Consider the following 21,971-nt stretch of genomic DNA (forward strand, 5'->3'; position numbering starts at 1 on the left):
GTAGTGGTGGTCATCAAAGTGCATGGTTGGAGTGGTGGTCCTCAACAAAGTGCATGAAGTCCCCTTGAACCGCCTTTAGGGAAAGGGAGCCTTGAGTGCTGGAAGCATGGCATCACTATGGGTGTGAGCCTAAAAGGGAAGTTAAGTAGCTCCCTTAGGATTGGCTACAAAGAGGTGACTGTGTGGAGCCTGAACTCTAGGAAAAGGCTACGATAAGGCACCTCCAACTGCTCTGAGGAAGTTCAGCTGTCACACGAGTTGTCCTTCCCCAGTGTTCCTGTATCATCATGGACACAGATCTTTTATCCAGAGGTCAGGCTGACTGGCTCTTTTCTCTTCTTATAGTAAGACTGCCCCCTCAGCTTCTACACCTGCTACCCATCCCCTGCTGCCAGGCCTCTCTTCCAGGGTCATTCCATGCAATTTCCCTCCATCCAGACTGAGCCCCAGCCCCTCCAGGGTCACTACTAATACAGCCAGACACAGGACCCCCTCTGGAGCTACTGGAGCTAGCTCCTCCTCACTCTGCCTTCATTCCCCTTAGTTATTCACACCACAGCCATGCCTCTAATACAGCATCTGCCTCTGCTAATGGACACCGCCTGCCCCATTCTAGGATTCACAGAGCACTGCCATCACATGTGAATGGACTTCGGATGCCTGAAGCATCTCCTTCCCTGGATTCTGTCAGTGAGATCCAGCTCCCTGTGCCCTACAGTGCAGGAACTGATGTATCCTGTCAGTTGTCATCCCCTCCAGCATTCCACTCAGCTCCTCTCACTGAGTGTGTGAGGGATCAGGTTTCCATACTGCAGGAGGCACTTATTACCTCTTTGCATCCCTGCCTCAGCCTGCATGCCAGCCAGCTTTCCTCTTCAGCAACCCGTGGATTCAGTGTTACAGCCTCCCCAAGTGACTTTGCCTTAGATTCTCTGACAGGGCTTCTGTGTGACTTGAGGCATGAGACTCCTTCTTATTAACCCTGTATGTCCCAGCACAACCTCTGACACACAGGGTCAACTCCTGGACTCCAGACTCTCTCTCCAGCTCTTTCTGGGATCAATCATCAGTCCTCCTATTTGACCTCCGTTGGGTAAGTATGGTTATAGGGGGGTCTGGGATAAGTCGAGTGCAGCTGTTTTAGGGCCACTGATGCATTTTTGCAGCAGTCCAATCAATTTCTATTTTTACTTTTTTTGGCTGTCATGCCAGCTGTGGCACCCAGCCATTCCCATTGTCTGGTTCTCAACTGGGTGGCCCTCTAAAATCTATTTTCTCCCTTCAATTTGCACTTAGAACAGGGGATTAAATAAATACATTTTAAAAATGGCACTGTGAGTTTACTGATGTGCTGACACTGGTGCTTTTTGATACACAGACAGCTGACAAATAAAAACATATTGATGTTAATACTGAGAGTGAAAAATCAAAGCAGCTTCCTTGTATTTTTGGGAATTGGCTGCAGGGTTCCTGTGCCTATGCACTGCTTTGTAAAAAAAAAAGAAAATTCCAGAATTAGTCCCTATTCAGTTATGTGGATCTCAGTTGGGTGGTCTACAAAATATACAGAGGGCTATGCTGTTTACTTTTAATACCCAGTTTTGTAGAAAGAACTATGTTTTGACTGCCGAAATGTTAGTTTATGGAATATGTATATTGGCCTGCATTGGTAGCTGCCAACTTTATTCACTCTAGCGCTGACTTTTACGCTGCATATAGTTATTACTCATGTGCCTGCATAGGCCAACTTCTTTTCAGTCACCTGCACAGAACGTCAGTGGTATAAAAATAGGCAACTGCTGACTGTTTATTGAGAGCCACTGTGTGTGCACGACTTTTCCTTTGGTGGTGGTGCCCACCCAGCAGTCGACTCTTTCTGAATGGGGAATATACCACCTGTCAAACCAGGTTCCAAGTTCCACCCTCCTAAGACAGAGGATGCCAGTGAAAGCCAGTACCCTCTCAGTAGGGAGTCTTGGATCTTACAGTCAGGATTTAATCAGGGGTTTTGGGTCCCTTTCATCCACCCCTAACTCTCCTTGTGGGTTTCCTCACTTGGTGTGGTACCCAAAAAACAACAAAAAATATAATATATAATATACTGTATATCAACTTATACAACACTTTTCTTTCCCTGCAGGCTTGTCAGTTAATGGTGGTATTGATCAGGAGAATTCCTAGGACCAATACTCCACTTTTGATACAGCACTTTCTTTGCTGAGTTCTCTGGTGCTTCTACCCTTCTAGTGAAGGCAGATATCGAGTCTGCCTTTCGCTTCCTTCCTGTACACTGCGACTGTTCCATCCCAACAACATGGAAGGTCCTGCCCATCTTCTGTCTTTTTTTTTTTTTTTTCACATAAAAGTTTATTAAAGCATTAAACTGGTATACATACATTTCTGTATAACAAAAGTTGACAATGTATTATAAAGTACAATACAGCGGGTAATCCGGATAAGTACAGTTATTTTGTCTTAGGTAACAATAATAATGGTTTGCAAACATATAGAGAGACCAGCTTCTCAATTATGACTTCTAGTGATGTCGCAGGCAAGACGTGAAGCGGGCCCAAAGTCGTGTCTCAAGTCTTGTCTCTATAGAGAGCTCGATACTTGCTGTATGGTTTATCATTTTACAAAAATGTACTCTGGGTCTCATTAAAGGGAAGAATAAGATAAGTGAAAGGAGAAAATTACAGGAGATACTAGAGAAAGATGGGATATGTGGATAAAAAAAAAAGAAAAGGGGGGGGGGGTATATTAAACTACTGGAGGAGGGTACCTAGGGATCGATTGCGAGAGAGGACCCAAAAAAAAAAAAAAAAAAAAAAAAAAAACAATCCATGGTATTAGTACCGTTCAGCCATATGCAGAACCATTTCAAGTTTTGAATCTTTAAGTGTAGGTCCATGGGTTTGTTAAACATCAAATCAAACAGAATGTGTTAAGACTTTCTACTCATCTCATTAGTTGTTCAAAGACCTGGGAGTATTTAAAGACAAACCACGGAGACCAAGTTTTATGATATTTCTCCGTTATTTCGGAGGATTGTGCTGCTGTGTCTTCCATCTCGCAGATATAGGCAACTCTATTTAGCCAATCTTTGAGAGTAGGAGTATGGGTGGATTTCCAATAAAGTGGAATGAGTGAATTGGCTGCATTAATCAAGTGCTTGGAGAGAGAAGTTTTATATTTTTTAAATGAAAGATTTGTTATATGGAGCAAGCAACATGCCGCATCTAGCTTCAGTTTGGTCTCCGTGATCTGTAAGATAACCTTCCTCACCTCGGCCCAGAAAACTTGGATCGGGTCGCATTGCCACCACACGTGTAACAACGTACCCCTGGCCTTATTGCATCTCCAGCATATTTCTGTAGTTTGAGGGAACCACTTATGTAATTTATCAGGAGTGGCATACCAGTGAGTTAAGATCTTATAAGCCGTCTCCTGCATCCGTGTACTTATCGAGCCTTTATGGGCCAGTATACAAGCAGCTTCCCATTGTTTATCAGTGAATTGTATATTCAATTCTCTAGACCATCTCTCTCTGAACCTGTCCATGTCATCAGGTTGTAAATTCTGTAGTAAAGCATAAGAAAGGGAGGTAGATTTTTCTACTATCTCCCCTTTCAGACATATCTGTTCAAACTCGGTGAGATCTCTTGTGAAGTTGTTCCTGTGTATAGCGGAATTAACAAAACTGCGTATCTGGAAGTATGTCCACATGGGAATGTGAGGTATTTTGTTATCGCTCCTAAATTGGGAGAGATCCTTTATTTTCTTTTTTGTGAAGCATTGCCCAGCTAGTATAGGCATTTTGGTGTCTGTTGATGTCAGAAGGTGGTTGCCCATGCCCGGTGGAAAGTTTGGGTTATCTTTTAGTGGTGTGATCGGGCTTAGCGGAGAAGAGAATTTAGACTGTTTTGCTAGGAAGTGGAAAATGTCAAGGGAGGTACCAATAAGTGGGTGACTCTTTACCATGAGGGGGTATGCTATTTTTGATATCCATGGTAGAAATTGAAGTGGGGAGGAGCACGTATCGTTTTCTATGGTGACCCAATCCTTATTTTTTGAGTGGCAATGCCAGTCAATGATACGGGCGAGATGAGAGGCATGGTAATATCCCTTAAAGTCAGGTATCCCCAGGCCCCCCAACTTTTTGGGTCTGGTAAGGAGTAAGGCTTTAATGCGGGGCGGTTTATGGGCCCAAATGAATTTCATTTGTATAGCGTGTAGTTTTTTGAAGAAACTATGGGGGATTTTGACAGGTAAGGTGCGTAGTAGGTACAAAATTTTCGGAAGGACAGTCATTTTGCAAACGGCTGCCCTGCCGAACCATCCATCTTCTGTCTTTTTGAGCATTGATATTGACATTATGGAGATGGTCTGCCGACTACCTGGGTTAATTCGCTTCTTTCCTTGGTTAAATACTCAAGGGACTCTAGGAAGCTATGGCTATAGCAGCTTCAGTCTTTTGGGGCCATCTTGTTTTCACATTCCATGTACTTCTGATGGGCAGTGCCTTCCATGAAATGTATATCAGATGCACATCATTATGTACAACTTATCAGCCCTATGCGTAATGACTTGGAAGCGTGGTTGTCCTTCTTGCACTCCTCCAATGGTCATTCTTTTATAAATGGAAGAATTGCCGAACACACAGCTGGAGTTTTTACAAGGCTGCATTCAGCTCCTGTAGCTTTGGCGTTTTATTCCAGGATGACTGGTTTGTTGAACCTTGGCCAGCCTCATTGGCCCAACTCTATTTATTGTATAACATGATGCAGTTAGAGCTCTTTCCTAATGTGGTGGCAGTAGAATTATCGGTGGAAAAATTTCTGAATAGGCGAGTGGATTTTTGTACAGATGAGTGTGGTACAAGTGGTTAACTGCCTCTCTGCATGCTCTCCACCTTTGTTCTACCTGTTGTGTTTTTATGGTGCTTGGATGTCTTCAGTTGACTGGTTTCATATGTAGCTAATTCCATTGCTGATTTGTCCTCTTGTTCACAGTTCACCAGCTTCTGCTCTTTGGCTTCAAGGGCTGTGGGTCTTCCCTGTCCTTCTTTTTTGTGCAGTCACGTTTCTGAATCCTGTTGGGCCCCCCGTCCGTGCCTCCCCTCCCAGAACTCTCAGGTAACCTGCCAGCAAATTTGGGACGAATGGGTGCCTCCACCTGTCGATGAGTTCTCCCTTGCCCGTTGCAGGACAGGCACCTGGCTCTTTTCTCCTACCTCCTCTAACTGCTGGATATAGTTGTGGATGGTCCGATGATGTGCACCGCTCCCTCTGCTGTATTGTTTAGTTCAGACTTTTTAGCTGGGAGGACATCTCCAAAGTTTTCTTATTCAGAGGATTTTGAAGGGTTGGGTTTCTTCCCTGATTCTCGGCACCTGTTTTCTGTTATTACTTAACTGACATCCTGTCCATTTTGCCGTCTGTTTTTGCATTTAGGGCTCTCTTGTTTCAAATTGTCTTTTCTTGGGAATTCTTTGGCACCTTTAGGGTTAGTGAACTTGTCGCCAAGGACAAACGCCCAGTTGGTGGTAACTCAGAGGATGTGCTGATCACAGAATCCTTTGTTTTATCTCCCGCTTATTCTTCCAACCTCAACAAAGTCCAATTTTTTTTTCAGCTGGTCTTGCCTCCTAATGATTTTTCCCATGTACTCTTTTCTCATTGGCACAGCCATTGCTGCCCATGTGATGTTTTTTTTCGGATGACAAGGATGGCTTTTAGGAAGATGGGAGTCATTTAAATTTTTGCTATATGTTCGTTCTCACCTTTTGTTCTGATTTATCTCCCTGGCACCGAGGGGAGAATTTTTCTTTGCAGTTGGCAGAATTCAATGTCACAGTTTTCATGGCATACACTGGATGCTGGTATTACTTGAGATAATTTGTTTCAGACCCCTTCATTCTTATCATTAATGTATGGGGTAACAATGCAGGGCATTACCGGCCTGTGGATTCAATCTCCTCTATTAAGCATGTTATTGCTCCATGTTGTGCCAGTTTTAGCAATCTATTGTTTGGTTCAACATTGTTCCCCTTTTCTGGTTTTGGCTTGTCAAATACTTTGTTCTTGTTTTTAGTTCTTGTTTGGAGCTGTTTTGCTGCAAGGTGAATACCTAGGTTTTCAAATTTGTCCACAGGATTGGTGGCATTGCTGTCCGCTACTGGGTTCTTGAGGGAGATAACAGTATTTATTAAGACCTGATGGGGTTCATTTAAATGATTGGCCTAAATATGCAGGTGCTGGCTGCGGTGGGGTGCTTGTCAGTGTACCGCTGACTTGCGTGTGGCGGTTTTGCCCTTACCAGCAATTGATGTTACTTTATGGGCTATGCCCTCAAGTTAACCACTTCAGCCCCGGACCATTTGTTTGCCCAAAGACCAGAGCACTTTTTGCGATTCGGCACTGCGTCGCTTTAACTGACAATTGCGCTGTCGTGCGACGTGGCTCCCAAACAAAATTGACGTCCTTTTTTTCCCACAAATAGAGCTTTCTTTTGGTGATATTTGATCACCTCTGTGGTTTTTATTTTTTATTTTTTGCTATAATAAATATCCCCAAAAAATATATAAAAAAACTACTTTTTTCCTCAGTTTAGGCCGATACGTATTCTTCGACATATTTTTTGGTAAAAAAAAAAAAAAAAAATCGCAATAAGTGTTTGATTGTTCGTGCAAAAGTTATAGAGTCTACAAAATAGGGGATAGTTTAATGACATTTTTATAATATAATATTTTTTTTTTTACTAGTAATGGCGGCAATCAGCGATTTTTATCGTGACTGCGACATATGGCAGACACATCGGACACTTTTGGCGCCATTTTGGGACCATTCACATTTATACAGCGATCAGTGTGATTAAAAATACACTAATTACTGTGTAAATGTGACTGGCAGTGAAGGGGTTAACCAGTAGGGGGCGGGGAAGGGGTTAAGTGTGTCCTAGGGATGTGTTCTAACTGTAGGTAGGATGGGCTACGTGTGACACGACACCGATCACCGCTCCCGATCACAGGGAGCGGTGATCAGTGTCCTGTCACTAGGAAGAATGGGGAAATACTTGTTTACATTAGCATTTCCCCGTACTTCCTCTCTGTGAGACGATCGCGGGACTCCCGACGGACATCAAATCTGAAGGACCCGCTGTCAGACTTACGGAGTTTGTGGTGGGAGCGCGAGAGCCCACAATGCTGCGTCCTAAAGGGCAACATACCTGTACGTTGATCTGCCCAGCCATGCCATTCTGTTGACGTATATCGGCGTGAGACAGTCGGCAAGTGGTTAAATTCTGGGGTCAGTCTAATGCCTGTCTGGCACTCATGGTAAGGACAGGCCTCTTTGGACTATGTAAGTTTATGTTTTATGGGTGCTCATGGTATACTGTGATTGGTATTGTTGTTTGGTACATTTGGAAAGTTGTACAAGTTATATAAAGCTGTGAAATATTAACAGAAACAAATTTGAAGTTTAAAGGTGAAAACAATCAACAGAAATTGATATTGGAAAAAATATATAATTTTATTTTAAAAAAATATTTAAAAAAAAGACAATTAACCACATGCCGACCGGGCCATAGCCGAAAGACGGCCACAGCGCGGTCGGGTTATCCTGGGTGGACGTCCCTGGGACGTCCTCCCAGAATACTGCTCTTGCGGGCCCCCTGGGGCACGCACCTGAGAACTTCCGTGACTGCCGGGTCCAGAGGACCCGGCGCATCACGGATCACGGTGAACGGCCGCTAATCGCGGCCATTTACCATGTGATCGCTCCGTCAAATGACAGAGCGATCACATGTAAACAAACCGGAGTCATGTCATGACACCGGTTCCTCCCTCCCCTCTGTGTACCGATCGGTACAGAGGGGGAGGAGCGGGGGAGGGATCGGATGGTAGCAGCGTTGTGGGCTGCATCTGTAGTGCCCACAGCTGTGCTCTGTGACAAATACAGTCACATACATCCATCCATCCCTCCATGCTCAGCCATCCCTCCATAATATAATACCCTGCAATGCTCTGCAATACCCCCACAATACTCTGCCATACCCCGCAATATCCCACAATACTCTGCCATACCCCGCAATACCCCACAATACTCTGCCATACCCCACAATACCCCACAATACTCTGCCATACCCCACAATACTCTGCCATACCCCACAATACCACGCAATACCCCACAATACTCTGCCATACCCCGCAATACCCCACAATACTCTGCCATACCCCACAATACTCTGCCATACCCCACAATACCCCGCAATACCCCACAATACTCTGCCATACCCCACAATACCCCGCAATACCCCATAATACTCTGCCATACCCCACAATACCCCGCAATACCCCACAATACTCTGCCATACCCCACAATACCCCGCAATACCCCACAATACTCTGCCATACCCCACAATACTCTGCCATACCCCGCAATACCCCACAATACTCTGTCATACCCCACAATACCCCGCAATACCCCACAATACTCTGCCATACCCCGCAATACCCCACAATACTCTGCCATACCCCACAATACCCCACAATACTCTGCCATACCCCACAATACCCCACAATACTCTGCCATACCCCACAATACCCCGCAATACCCCACAATACTCTGCCATACCCCACAATACTCTGCCATACCCCACAATACCCCGCAATACCCCACAATACCCCGCAATACCCCACAATACCCCGCAATACCCCACAATACTCTGCCATACCCCACAATACCCCACAATACTCTGCCATACCCCACAATACTCTGCCATACCCCACAATACCACGCAATACCCCACAATACTCTGCCATACCCCGCAATACCCCACAATACTCTGCCATACCCCACAATACTCTGCCATACCCCACAATACCCCGCAATACCCCACAATACTCTGCCATACCCCACAATACCCCGCAATACCCCATAATACTCTGCCATACCCCACAATACCCCGCAATACCCCACAATACTCTGCCATACCCCACAATACCCCGCAATACCCCACAATACTCTGCCATACCCCACAATACTCTGCCATACCCCGCAATACCCCACAATACTCTGTCATACCCCACAATACCCCGCAATACCCCACAATACTCTGCCATACCCCGCAATACCCCACAATACTCTGCCATACCCCACAATACCCCACAATACTCTGCCATACCCCACAATACCCCACAATACTCTGCCATACCCCACAATACCCCGCAATACCCCACAATACTCTGCCATACCCCACAATACTCTGCCATACCCCACAATACCCCGCAATACCCCACAATACCCCGCAATACCCCACAATACCCCGCAATACCCCACAATACTCTGCAATACCCCGCAATACCCCACAATACTCTGCAATACCCCACAATACTCTGCAAAACCCACAATGCTCTGCAATACTCTGCACTACTCCGCAACACCCCACAATACTCTGCAATACCCCGCAATACCCCACAATACTCTGCAATACCCCACAATACTCCGCAACACCCCACAATATTCTGCAATACCCTGCAATACCCCGCAATACTCTTCAATACCCCGCAATACTCTGCACTACTCCGCAACACCCCGCAATACTCTGCACTACTCCGCAACACCCCGCAATACTCTGCAATACTCCGCAACACTCTGCAATACTCTGTACTACTCCGCAACACCCTGCAATACTCTGCAACACCCCGCAATACTCTGCAACACCCCGCAATACTCTGCAATACTCAGCCATACCCAGTCATACTCGGCGATACCCTGCCATGTGCAGCCATACCCAGCCATACGCAGCCATACCCAGCCATACGCAGCCATACCCAGCCATGCACAGCCATACCCTGCCATACCCTGCCATGCGCAGCCATACCCAGCCATGCGCAGCCATGCTCAGCCATATTCAGCTGTACTCGGTCTCTGTATGTGGCCAGGCTGTGGAAGTCTCACACATGTGGTATCGCCGTACTCAGGGGGAGTAGGAGAATCTATTTCGGGGTGTTATTTTTGGTATGTACATGCTATGTGTTAGAAATATTGTATGAATGGACAACTTTGTGTTAAAAAAAATGTGTTTTAACCACTTCCGGCCCGCCGGCCGTCATACGACGTCCTTGAATTTGTGCGGGGATATCTGAATGATGGGTGCAAACACAGGCATCATTCAGATATCAGCTTTTTCAGCCGGCGATTCCCTACACCATAGGAATGATCATAGTGGCTGTTTCACTACTTGATCGTTCTTATGGGAGGCGAGAGGGGACCTCCCCCCCTTCCCGCCGCCCTCCGGTGCTTCTACCGTCTCACCGCTACGATCGAAGCCAGGATCGTTTTTTTTTTATTTTATTTCAGGCTTCCCAGCCTAGAGGTGAGATGTGGGGTCTTATTGACCCCATATCTCACTGTAAAGAGGACCTGTCATGCCATATTCCTATTACAAGGGATGTTTACATTCCTTGTAATAGGAATAAAAGTGATCAAAAAAAATTTTGGGGGGAAAAAAGTGTCAAACTATAATAAATAAAGTAAAATGAACAATAAAAAAAAAAAAAAAAAATTTTAAAGCGCCCCTGTCCGTGTGCTCGCATGCAGAAGCGAATGCACACCTAAGTCCCGCCCACATATGAAAACAGTGTTCAAACCACACATGTGACATATCGGTGCGAACGTTAGAGCGAGAGAAATAATTTTGGCCCTAGACCTCCTCTGTAACTCAAAACATGTAACCAGTAAAAAATTTTAAAGCGTCGCCTATGGGGATTTTTAAGTAGCAAAGTTTGGCGCCATTCCACGAGCGTGTGGGATTTTGAAGGGTGACATGTTAGGTATCTATTTACTCGGTGTAACTTCATCTTTCACATTATGCAAAAACATTGGGCCAACTTTACTGTTTTTGTTTTTTTTTAAAGCACAAAACTGTTTTTTTTCCCAAAAAAAAGCGTTCAAAAAATTGCTGCGCAAATACCGTGCAAGATAAAAAGTTGCAACAACCGCCATTGTATTCTCTAGGGTCTTTGCTAAAAAAACATATATAATGTTTTGGGGTTCTATGTAATTTTCTAGCAAATAAATGATGATTTTTACATGTAGGAGAGAAATGTCAGAATTTGCCTGGGCACTCCAGAACGCCTGAAGGTGCTCCCCTGCATGTTGGGCCTCTGTATGTGACCACGCTGTGTAAAAGTCTCACACATGTGGTATCGCCGTACTCGGGAGTAATAGTAGAATGTGTTTTGGGGTGTAATTTGTGGTATGCATATGCTGTGTGTGAGAAATAACCTGCTAATATGACATTTTTGTGGAAAAAAAAAAAGAAAAAAAAAATCTTGATTTTGCAAAAAATCGTGGGAAAAAATGGCAACTTCAAAAAACTCACCATGCCTCTTACTAAATACCTTGGAATGTCTTCTTTCCAAAAAGGGGTCATTTGGGGGGTATTTGTACTTTTCTGGCATGTTAGGGTCTCAAGAATATAGATAGGCCGTCAGTAATTCAGGTGTGATCAATTTTCAGATATTGGCACCATAGCTTTTGGACTCTATAACTTTCACAAAGACCAAATAATTTACACCGATTTGTACTTATTTTTACCAAAGATATGTAGCAGTATAAATTGTGGCCAAAATTTATGAAGAAAAATTACTAAATTTGCTAAATTTTATAACAGAAACAAAGAAGTTCAGTTCCACAGTATTCTACTGAATATGTTTTAAGGCTGATAACTGATATGCCCCGTACACACGGTCGGATTTTCCGATGGAAAATGTCCGATCGGAGCGTGTTGTCGGAAATTCCGACCGTGTGTGGGCTCCATCGGACATTTTCCATCGGATTTTCCGACACACAAAGTTGGAGAGCAGGAGATAAAATTTTCCGACAACAAAATCCGTTGTCGGAAATTCCGATCGTGTGTACACAAATCCGACGGACAAAGTGCCACGCATGCTCAGAATAAATAAAGAGATGAAAGCTATTGGCCACTGCCCCGTTTATAGTCCCCACGTACGTGTTTTACGTCACCGCGTTCAGAACGATCGGATTTTCCGACAACTTTGTGTGACCGTGTGTATGCAAGACAAGTTTGAGCCAACATCCGTCGGAAAAAATCCTAGGATTTTGTTGTCGGAATGTCCGAACAAAGTCCGACCGTGTGTACAGGGCAATAAGCAGAAGCTGATTTATGTCAGGCATATAAAGCATAAAGCATGTACTTATATACAGTGGGGACGGAAAGTATTCAGACCCCCTTAAATTTTTCACTCTTTGTTATATTGCAGCCATTTGCTAAAATCATTTAAGTTCATTTTTTTCCTCATTAATGTACACACAGCACCCCATATTGACAGAAAAACACATAATTGTTGACATTTTTGCAGATTTATTAAAAAAGAGAAACTGAAATTTCACATGGTCCTAAGTATTCAGACCCTTTGCTCAGTATTTAATAGAAGAACCCTTTTGATCTAATACAGCCATGAGTCTTTTTGGGAAAGATGCAACAAGTTTTTCACACCTGGATTTGGGGATCCTCAGCCATTCCTCCTTGCAGATCCTCTCCAGGATATAACAAAGAGTGAAAAATGTAAGGGGGCCTGAATACTTTCCATCCCCACTGTATATATTGGAATAGACATTTCAACATGATACTCTTAATCACATCCATTACAGTGTATATGATGTAATCTCCAACCTCTAATGTTGAATCTATCTTCAATAAAGCTGTGGCCTTGCCCTATTTCCAACTTAATCAGCTTCCGTGTCTTTTTAGGGGAGCAAGGTATTGGTTTTTAAGTTGGTCATAAATGAGCCTATGCTTTTCAGCAGTCATGGTTGTAGTGGTGGTCAGCAAAGACGTGCATGGTTGCAACGGTGGTCAGCAGTAATGTGCAACAGTTGCAGTCAGCAGTGAATTACATAGGTGCAATGGTGGTCAGCATAAAGGGGATCATTGAGCTGTATTATCAGTCTGGTCATGCATGTGCAAGTTTTTACTTCCCTCAAGGCCCAGCAGCACTGGGGTTGGTTCTCAGAAGTGTTGTCATCCTGTTGCTCCCAGAGCTGACAGTGGCATCGGAAGTAGTTAAGCATTTTAGGGTGAGTCAATTTGGGTCAACTTACGCTTTGCCTGCCCTTAACCAGGCCAGAGCTCCAGTCACAGCTACCTATGTGTGAAATGGGTAAAGAATTAGAGCAGATTCTTGCCAATTTATACGCTGTAGAAACCTTAATCAGCTCTGATTTCCTGCACCAGATTGCCATTTTTCCATCTGGTTTGTGCCTACAATGCACAAATTTTGCACCTAGCTTGCACCAATATTGGATTCAGCTTTATATTATATAAATATTATACTAATCTGAAAGTGTAACTGACCCCTACAGTAAACCAGAGCACAGCTGCTGCTGTAAAAGTGAGTTTAAATGGTTAGTAGGCACTAGAGGTGGTACCCTCCCCCATTTATTAGCACTGTGTCCGCACAGTCTGGCACTGGGGTTGCAGTCTTAAAGCAATGGAGAACAGTGCATCCTGGGCACAGATCATTGTTATGGATTTTTATATCTCCTAAAATGAGCGACGGATACCATTTAAAAAATAAGATTAAAATACGTTGTGACTTACCCAACCGGGACAGGGGCTTTTGGAGGGGACTGCAGGGTAGCCTCTTGCCTACTGACTATGGGCCCTGGCATTTGAGGGAGCTATGAGCATTCATGAAGATGTCCTGTTATATAATGCAAGATGGCATGTTAGTGCCACATTTAACAGTCAAGGAAGCCATGATGGTTTCTGCCAACTTGAAAGCTGGTTAATGAGATTTGGACAGCCCTGGGTCTTCTTGAATATTGGTGCCAGACTGGAGGGGGGTGGACTCCCTTTCTAATCAAGGCTTGGTCTGGTGCTAGCCGTTGATTAGCTTACTGTTAATTAGATCACTGGTAGCTGTTGCTGTTCATTAGATGTACTGATGATATTATAGTTTGCATTGTTTAGGATAATGTGAAAAGCTTTAGGGTAAAGCTCTTACCCAATTTTCTGTGGTAAATATTCTGTATGAATTTTCAACAAAGAGTTCCAGTTTGCACCTAAGCTAGTGTTGTCTAGTTCTTGGGTGCAGTTCTCAGCTATAATACATGTTCCTGGTCCCAGAGTGGAGGAAGCTGTATCTTGGCAGAGACACCCAGGCTGGGTGCCAGGCGGTCCATCACAAACGTAATTTACTTTTTGGAATAAGTATGCTTCAAAAATGCCATTGTCTTCTAAAGTAAGGAAAATAAAATTATGATGACAATAATGACATCTAAACTACACAGTGATTTTCACATCATTTTCAGTGGTTGGGACCAAAAATAGTATAGATTGTCCAGACTCTAGTGAAAATGAGAGAAATGCCCTCATGAACACTTGTCCTCAGAACAAGTGTTTTCACTGGAAGATTTCCCCTCTATTTATGTTCTAGTGGCAGCTCAAATGTTTTCATTTTTCTCGTTCAGTCTCAGTTCAAATGGTCACCTTAAAAAAAAGAGAGGGTGAAGGCATGTTTTTGTTTTTTACTAATGAACTAGAAAAAGTGAAACAGTGCTGGAAAGCTGTATGTTGAAATGGTGTTGTATAGTACTTGATTAACTTTTGTCTTTTTGTTCATGTGAAATAGGCCTGTACAGGGGAGCAGTGCCCAGAAGTGGAGGAGCTGTCTGATTTATCATTTTTACAGTAAGTGTCAGTAAGTACTGGTAAGTTGCAGCATGCTACATTTTTGGTTCTGGGCTAAATATATTTTAGGGCTCTCTTTAAATATTGCATACAAATATTTTTATTTTATGCCAGTTGGTGGCATTCTTGGATCCATTAACATGTTTCAGGCTCTCCCTTGCACCTCTTTTGAAAAAAAAAGGTTTTTTTTACAAAGCTTAGTAGTGGTGGTTTACCACAAAAACTGTATAAATCAGATTAATGACTCCCTGATTGTTCTGTTTAGGCCAAAAAGTTTAAAAGCAGACAACTTTTGCTGTGTTCTCTTTAGAAAGCTTTTAGTGGTCTGTGAATTCTATAAAAAATTATATATTACATAAAAATATACAGTAAAATTATACCCCAAAAATGATAGTTTCTTACTATATTTTATGCATTTTCTATTTATATATATGTAGTGCCCTCCCAGTTAGGCCTTTAATTAAATTTAGTTATTGGCTCCACTATAGTAAGTGGCGTGGTTTTTCCCAGGTAGGTTCTTAGGTAAATTAAGTTTTTGTCCCACTATAGTGAATGGAGTGGTTGCTGCTTGTTTTGGTCTGATCAGGGTTCCTAAACTGAGAGCTTGATTGCTTCCCCCTGCCTCTGGAAGAAGCTTCCTGAGCATAGGGAGGGAGATTCAAATGATCAGCTGAATATTTATTAAACCATGGTCAATTACTGGAAGGGGGCATCCAGAAGGTGGCTGGGGGTCATAGGTGTGTGCGTAGGGGGTGTACCAGGTGTGCCTGGGTGCACACTAATCACTCTGTGTGGTGCCGATCCCCCCTACTGCCCGGGCTTCCCCCATGTTGCGCCCCCCATCGCAGTGCTGCTGGCTTCCCTCCTCTCCCCCCAGCTGCTGCAGGGGATGTTTCAGGTTGGAGAGTGTATGTTTGAGCTTTGAGGTGCACACCCTAACACAATAGGCTGAGCACACCTATGCTAGGGGGTAATAAATAGACAGGAGGCCTGAGCAGATTGTTCTTTCCTTGTTAGTCAGGATTCCAGTACTCCTAGGTCTGCTGCCCCTAGGAGAAGAATACCTGAGACAAGAGACTGCAGTTTGAGCCCTATTGGTTGCCAGGCTGAGGGCCTTAGGAGAATTGCTGACGACACATACTTGCGGAAAGACACTGCTCAGAGTCCTGGTCTGGAGAAGGATTGTGTTGTCTTCCTCACAAGAGATCTACCTGTGGTGGCAAGTCCTAGGACACTGTGAGTAAGGATCTCACTGAGGGCTGATAGCTGAGCAAAGCAGAAGGGATCAGTAGCCAGATATTCTCCTACGGTCTTCAGCTGTGAGGACCTAGACATTCCAACTCTCTCCTGCTACCTCCAGACAGCTGCTATTGGGAGACTAGAAAAAAGTTTGTCCTTCTGTGCTGTGCTAAATGTTTTGGAGTATCCCATGACCCCTACCTCCCTTTAAAGTTCTGCCGTAATAAATCCTGAAAAGACATCCCCTAGACTGAGATTTAATTGTGTGCTGGTGTGATTGGTGGCCTCTGTACTACTTAAGGAAAACCTGTCTGTTTTTAGTGGCCCTTTCGGAGAAAAGGGCTACATATAATTTTATTTTACACATAAAAATTCACAAGATTCACATGTACTGTAGGTTTTCCAAAAAGTACATGGCAGAAGCAGTTTCCTTTCAGACAGTCTGGCTCCAATTGAAGCCTAGAACCTTCATTTTGAATGGACTGCCTATTGCATCACAGGTTAATGCATGTGTTGCAGCACACTGTGTTCTGGTATGAATGCGTCCTTGGAGCCATACATTCAGCTTGTTGCATTGCACGCATGCTGAACCTTTTACTTTAGCACAGACCCAGAACAAGTTAGCAGCTAAGGACTTCACACTTTTCTCTGACTGAATACTTGATCTAGAAACATGACCTAGAAACCATTGAAGTCCATGGATCAGCAAAGGAGCCAGGCAATTGGCATTTCAGAAGACGATTTATAAGTGTTAGTTTTGCTGTAGTAGTTGGCTTACATTGCACAGATGTGCCCCTACACAGGCAGGGTAAGGGCATCTCCCGTCATATTATTAAAAGGAATTTTGCATTTTTGAATGTATCACTTTAAGCATTACTAAAATCACTGACCTCTGTCAGAGGTTTTTTTTTTTTTTTTATGTCTTTGCTTTAGCACATGTCCCCCAGGTTAGTTTAGTAAGCATTTGTTTGAAAAGCTGCTTATTAGCCTAGAAAATGGCCATTACTATTTTTTTAACATGCGGGCACTGTTGACTTCAGTAGGGTTCTGAACAAGTATGTTTGGCTCAGTATGTTTGATTCATCAGTAATCCACAGCATTGGGACTAACTGACTTGTAATCCAATATAAGAACAAGGAGGGCTAAATAGTCTTTTTGAGATAAGGGCAAAGAGCACTCCAAAGCTCTGAGTTTCTGACAAGATTAATTTTTTATACTTATAAAACATATATAACGAAATGCTTTCAGTGACATATTTAACAGATATAAATGAAGCAAAAAAGAAAAGGTTATTGTTCGAGTTACATACACTTTGACTATGCTCACTCAGGTGTCTGTTTATGAAACCGATCAGCGGTGATCCCGAGGATTGCCGCTGATCTCAGTCCATTAATGGTTTATGAAACAGAGATAAGTGGGGGAGAACATGGTCCCTGCTGATCATCTCTGCACACAGAGAAGCTGTCATTGACTGATACAGAAACAGCCAGTTTATGAAGCTGCGATCTCAGCACTTTACTGGCGATCTGTCAGAATTCACACTCCCCGATTCACCAGCTCAGAGCTGGTGAATCTGGGAGTGAAGAGAGAATCCCGGGGGAACTGAGGAGGAAGGAGGAAGATTATTAACTTCCTTCTACCTCGATCAGACCCCCGAAGACAGGAAACATGTCTCCCTGTCGTGTGTGTTTGTATATATATATATATTTATATATATATATATATATATATATATACATACATACACACACAGAGTACACCTCTCACATTTTTGTAAATACTTTATTATATCTTTTCATGTGACAACACTGAAGAAATTACACTTTGCTACGATGTAAAGTAGTGAGTGTACAGCTTGTATAACAGTGTAAATTTGCTGTCCCCTCAAAATAACTCAACACACAGCCATTAATGTCTAAAGCGCTGGCAACAAGATTTACAAAAATGTGAGGTGTGTATTCACTTTTGTGAGATACTGTAAATATGTGTGTGTATATATACAGTATATGTTTATATAATGTGTGTGTGTATGTATGTGTAAAAAAAAATATATATATATTATATATGGACTAATTATTGTATTAATTAAGATGGGTGGTCTCCTCTGGGAATGTCCATGTACTGAGCAGTGATAATTTACCACTGCTTTATAAACAGACACCTCAAGTGAATTTCTGGTACTGTAATCTCGCTATGTCTCATGAGATTCCAGAACCAGGGGGCGTTCTCCACTGTTTGAAGTGTTAGTAGATCGCTTAACTTCACAAAAGGAGAAGTGATCTATACCGCTTCATTAACAGGCACTCAGAGGAGAACGATCTCCTCTGTGAATGCCGGAGAACGGAGCAGTGGATATTTTCCACTGCTTCATAAACAGACACCTTATTGTTTTACTTGTAAGATGTGCAGTAAATACTTTGTTACATAATGTATAACTATTTTTCCCTAGGGAAGTATGTGAAAGTTCTGTCCTGCTATGCCTAAAGAAGAGATTTCACCGGAATGCTATATATGTAAGTCTTTCTATTACATATTGTCACGCTTACCCCTATCGCAGGTGGTCAGACACTATAGCTAGGTTCTGTGTTCTTCACCTATAGCAGCCCCCTTTCCCATAAGGCAAGCAGACCTACCGGTACCCGTTTGCCCCCAGGACTTATACACGATGCTATAGTGCCTGGCTACAATGCCAGGGCATGCGCAAACTGAGCAAAGCAAACAGGTACTTGCGGGTTGGCAGACATTCAAGGTTCAGAATAGTCGGGGTCCATGTCTGAAGTCAGAAGGCAGGCAGAGTTCAAAGAATAGTTGATACCCAATCCGAGGTTTTCAACAAGGTAATCCAATCTAGCAGAGCAGGGCAGGCAAACAGGGAGCTTGATCAGGTATTACACACACTATTACAAGCATGAGACTGCAGGCTTGGCTAGCTTAAATCAGGTTTGGTCTCCACCCAGAGACTGGCCACATTAATCACCTTGCAGGTGGACGGACAGACAAGGAGAATGCCACAACCCTAACCAGGATTCTGGAATGAGGAGCAGACGTGCTAGACATTCCTGACATTGCCCCCCCCCCCCACCAAGGAGGGGCTCCTGAAACCCATGGAGCAGGCTGGGCATCTGGTACAGGAGGGTCAGGCTGGGCATGGTCAGGGGATCAGCAAGGCCAGGTTGGTAGCAGGTGGCATGTCACTGGAGTCAAACTGGATAGCTGGAACATAAGCTGGATGCAGAGTGGCTTGAAGAAAAGGTTGAAAGCTCCACCTGGCCAAATGAGGTAGTCTATCCAAAGCATGGATGGATGGATGGATGGAACTTCTTAGACAGATTTGAGAAGATTTATTTGCAGCAGGGGGAGCTAGGTTACTGAAAGTTCTGAGTGAAAAAGCAGAAGGCTCAGTTAGCATGGGCTGGATCAGAAACACTGGTTAAGAGGCAGACTGGGCCACATCAATGGGTGTAGAGACAGACTGGACAGCATTGGCAGGTGAAGAGGCAGGTGAATTTGGGGACAAGTTAGCCTGGATGTGTGTCCAAGGGCATTTAGAGACAGGCAAAGTTAGGGGTAATCCAGAGGGTTTGAGTTTTGAGGTCTTTGAGCGAGCACAGGACTTGAAAGCTTTTGCATAGGAACAGGAGTCCATATGGAGAGAGGGCCACCAAAGCCCACAAGAAGCTAAAGAAAAAGTTTTAGTAATCCCTGGGTGCCCGGTTTCTTCTGAAAGCACTTTAAGGCTAAGATTGAGGGGAACAAACAGCTGTCCAGGGGGTAGATTGGTCCCAAAAGTCAGGGGAAAAGGCCCCCATTACTTGTGCTGGAGGTAAGATATTGTGAAACGTAGAGAAAGTTTCCAAACAGGGCTCAAGGCTGCAAGACAGCTGGTAATTTCGGCCTCTAGGAGGAAAAGATTCAGACTGTGGCACTTGGCTGGAGAGGTGGCCTGTAGAGGACTCAGTAAACTTATCAGTGTCTTTTGCTACAAAAGAGTCATATAAACGCAAATAGTTATGCAAATTAGAGTCACACATGGAAAAGTTTTCATGATCAAGATCTAAATGGGGCTGTAATAAAGGCACACGCCTTGTACTGGCCAGACATGAGTTACAAATGGGCAACTGGTCAGCAGTTTTAATGCAGTTCTGGAGGCAGGTATGAGACCAGGACCTAATCTCCCCTTTAGCCCAATCTATGTGCAGGTTATGAAGTTTATGCCAAGGATAACCTAAGATAAGAGGATAGGCAGGAGATGTTATCAAGTAGAAGCTTTTTGTCTCCTTATGAAATTCCCCAAACCAATAGTCAGAGTACAGGGGGTCCCCGGGTTACAAACAAGTTAGGGACTGTAGGTTTGTTCTTAAGTCGAATCTGTTTGTAAGTCGGAACAGGTACATTTTTTAAGTGTAGCTCCAGCCAAAAAAAACTATTTTTAAGCTTTTTGGATAGCATAGGGAAGGGTTAACACCGCTGTAACATTTGTTTTGCTGTGTGTGCCCCTGTTCAGAAGATTTCACCTCACTTTCTGTCCCAATGACAATTGGATTTTGAAAATTTTGGGTTGTTGTGGAAACAAGCCTTGGTGATAAAGCGTCAGTGGAGGTACCTTTTCCCCATAATAGCTCTTACAGGAGAGAATTTCCCTTCCTAGGGGTAGATTTCCTCTCACTTCCTGTTGTCTGCCTCCGTTTGTAAGTAGGAGTCGTTTGTAAGTCGGATGTTTGTATTAGGGGACCCCCTGGCAACCAATCGCAATCGCTGCCTGATCTGATACAGTAAACTGATTTTAAGTCTAGCAGCTATTTATTGTATGTCTCAGAGCAGGTGGAGAGTGAAATTGTATGGGGGGGGCCAAGAAAATGTTTGCCCAGGGTCCATTCAATATTAAAAACGGCCCTGCTCGAGGTGCTGCAGCCAACATGGACTGATTAGGGTCTTCTGGTTAAAAAGTCCAGGATCCAATTACAGAGGGGCAGGTTGAGGCCCAGCAAGTTCAATTTAGTGATAAATGGCTGAGGAATTATTTTATTAAATTCTGAGCTAAAGTCAATGAACAGCACTCTAACATAAGATTCTTTCTGTTCTAAGTGGGTAAGGGCCAGGTGGAGGGTAGAGGATACTGCATCATCCGTTTGGACGGTATGCAAACCGATGTGGGTCCAGCATGTTTGGAAGACTGGGACTTAATGTGATGCATGAATAATCTCTCAAAGCACTTCATCATTATTGGAGTTACTGCTATGGAACAATAGTCATTCAAACAGGACACAGGTGTCTTCTTTGGCACTGGAATTATGGTGGTGGATTTAAGACATGTAGGGACAACCGCCTGCCTCAGTGAAATGTTAAAGATATCTGTAAGGACATCGATCAGCTGTACAGCACAGTCTCTCAGTACACATCCAGGTATGTCATCAGGGTCAGTAGCCTTCCCTCTGTTGATCCTGAACTGGGTCTTCCTTAGCTTGGCTGCAGATATGGGTAGTTTTTGTGAAGGTGTTTGTTTCTGCATCTCAAACCGTGCATAAAAGTGGTTGAGTGCATCCGGGAGGGAAGTATCATTGTCACTGGCCTGTGGCAGGGGCTTGTAGTCAATGATGGTCTGGATGGCTTACCACAGAGCCTGTGTATCTTTGCTGTCGCTAAAGTGTTTATTGATTTTTTGAGCATATTGTTGTTTTGCCTTCTTGATGCCATGAGACAGATTGGCTCTTGCTGTTTAAGAAGCTTCTTTATCTCCTGATCTAAAAACCTCATCTCTGGTCTTTAGCAGCCCAAGAACCTCTGCTGTCATCCATGGCTTGTGGTTGGCATGTGTGGTGATAATCTTGGTGACTGTCACATCATCTATGCAATTTTTGATGTAAGCAGTCACTGTATAATTGTTATAAGTGGCAGCCTCTGTAAACATGTTCCAGTCTGTGTGCTGAAAGCAGTCCTGCAGTACTGGGGTAGCATTGTCTGGGCATACTGTGATTTATTTTTGAACCAGTTTCCTGCAAGTGTAAGCAACA

The 21,971-nt window shown here is 43.7% G+C and overlaps 1 protein-coding gene across 1 annotated transcript in view; it reads left to right on the plus strand.

The window, feature by feature from the left end:
• LOC141113351 (uncharacterized) overlaps positions 1 to 21,971 on the plus strand; it is a 111,577-nt gene that overhangs the window by 12,437 nt on the left and 77,169 nt on the right. Inside the window, exons 2-3 of the mRNA XM_073606412.1 lie at positions 14,663 to 14,721; positions 18,410 to 18,473. Coding sequence (XP_073462513.1) covers positions 14,663 to 14,721; positions 18,410 to 18,473 — 123 coding nt within the window. The remainder of the gene's footprint in view (positions 1 to 14,662; positions 14,722 to 18,409; positions 18,474 to 21,971) is intronic.

This window comes from Aquarana catesbeiana, linkage group LG12 (genome assembly GCF_042186555.1).
Source record: "Aquarana catesbeiana isolate 2022-GZ linkage group LG12, ASM4218655v1, whole genome shotgun sequence".
Classification (NCBI taxonomy): Eukaryota; Metazoa; Chordata; class Amphibia; order Anura; family Ranidae; genus Aquarana; species Aquarana catesbeiana.